Genomic DNA, 1,503 nt, shown 5'->3' on the forward strand with positions numbered 1-1,503 from the left:
CCCCACCCCCCCCCAAACCCAGGGCAGAAGCTCCCAGATCCCCCCCCAAACTGGGGGCAGATGCCCTCAAACTCAGATCCCCTACTTTGGGATCCTCACCCCAGCACCACAGCTGTGCTCCTGCCCCCAAATCCCCCTGAACCCAGGGCAGAAACCCCCAAATCCCCCAGAACGGCCCCAAATCCCTGCAGAACTGGAGGCAGACGCCCTCAAACTCAGTCCAGCCCCAGCACAAAGCCCCGCACTCACTCGCGATGCATTGGGCTCCCACCCCAACGCCCCATCTGTGCTCCCACCCCCTCCCCCTGCATTTTTGGGGTCCCATCCCCTCCTTTCTCCCAGCTCCCCGCTGGCCGTCAGTGCATCGAGCATTACCGCCGCCTGCGCCGCTACTGCGTGTTCTCTCACGAGGAGCTCATCTGCAAGATGGCCGCCTGCCCCGAGAAGCTGGACCTCAACCTGGCAGCAGCCGTGCACAAGGAGATGTTCGTGCTGGTCCAGGAGGAGCGCAAGCTCCGCAAGGCGCTGCTGGAGAAGGTGGGGATGCTGGGAGATGCGTGTTGTGATCTTCAAGGACCTTTCTGACCTAAACTGGGCGTCTTTAAGGACCTTTCCAACCCAGCCTGTCATCTTTGAGGACCTGTCTGTTATTCTCTGGTTCTGTGACCTTCCAACCCATTCTGTGGTTCTGTGACCTTCCAGGACCCTTCCAACCCCCATCATTCCACTCCCAGTGCCCTCCCAGGACCCACCCGACCTCCCTCCGCTCTCCTACCACCCTTTACCCTCCCTCCCTTCCCCACCAGACCGTTTTTCTCCCCCCATTTTAGGGCATCACGGAGGCGGAACGCGAGGCCTTCGAGCTGCTGCCCGACGACGAGCGGCAGTGCGACAAATGCAAGACCACGTGCTTCCTGTCAGCCCTGGCCTGCTACGACTGCCCGCAGTGCCTCGTCTGCCTCTACCACATGGACGACCTCTGCAAGTGCCCTCGCAGCAAGCAGTACCTCCGGTGGGCAGCTGAGCGTCGGGGCTGTGGGGTTATGGGGGTCCCGGTGTGTCCGTATGGGGCTGCGGGTCTTGGTGGACCTGTAGGGGTGCCATGGGCTCACTTTCGGGGTCCCCCCCAGGTACCGCTACACGCTGGACGAGCTGCCGGCCATGCTGCACAAGCTGAAGGTTCGCGCCGAGTCCTTCGACACGTGGGCCAACAAAGTGCGCATCGCCCTGGAGCTGGAGGACGGCCGCAAGCGCAGTGAGTGACCCCGATTTTGGGCAGGTTGGGGGGGGACCCGGTGGGGTCCCGGTGGCACTCCATAGATGGGCTCCCCCCCTTTTCCCCCCAGCGTTGGAGGAGCTGCGGGCACTGGAGTCAGAGGCGCGCGAGCGGAAATTCCCGGAGAACGAGCTGCTGCACCGCCTCAAGGGCTGCCTGGCGCAGGCGGAGCGCTGCGTCTCCGAGGCGCTGGGGCTCATCAGCTCCCAGGAGACCGGGTGGGCGCC

General features: G+C 63.9%; 1 protein-coding gene across 1 annotated transcript in view; it reads left to right on the forward strand.

Annotated features, from left to right (window-relative positions):
* KDM5C (lysine demethylase 5C) overlaps window positions 1-1,498 on the forward strand; it is a gene marked incomplete at both ends in the record, with an annotated part of 6,446 nt that extends 4,948 nt beyond the window's left edge. The window contains 4 exons of the mRNA XM_042892194.1: window positions 343-537; window positions 831-1,012; window positions 1,131-1,255; window positions 1,347-1,498. Of these exons, the coding sequence (XP_042748128.1) occupies window positions 343-537; window positions 831-1,012; window positions 1,131-1,255; window positions 1,347-1,498 (654 nt within the window). The remainder of the gene's footprint in view (window positions 1-342; window positions 538-830; window positions 1,013-1,130; window positions 1,256-1,346) is intronic.
* Between the last annotated feature and the right edge of the window lie 5 nt (window positions 1,499-1,503).

The sequence above is a fragment of the Lagopus leucura genome, unplaced genomic scaffold (assembly GCF_019238085.1).
Source record: "Lagopus leucura isolate 7727_CA_CO unplaced genomic scaffold, USGS_WTPT01 34582-0_obj-0_obj, whole genome shotgun sequence".
NCBI classification, from domain to species: domain Eukaryota; kingdom Metazoa; phylum Chordata; class Aves; order Galliformes; family Phasianidae; genus Lagopus; species Lagopus leucura.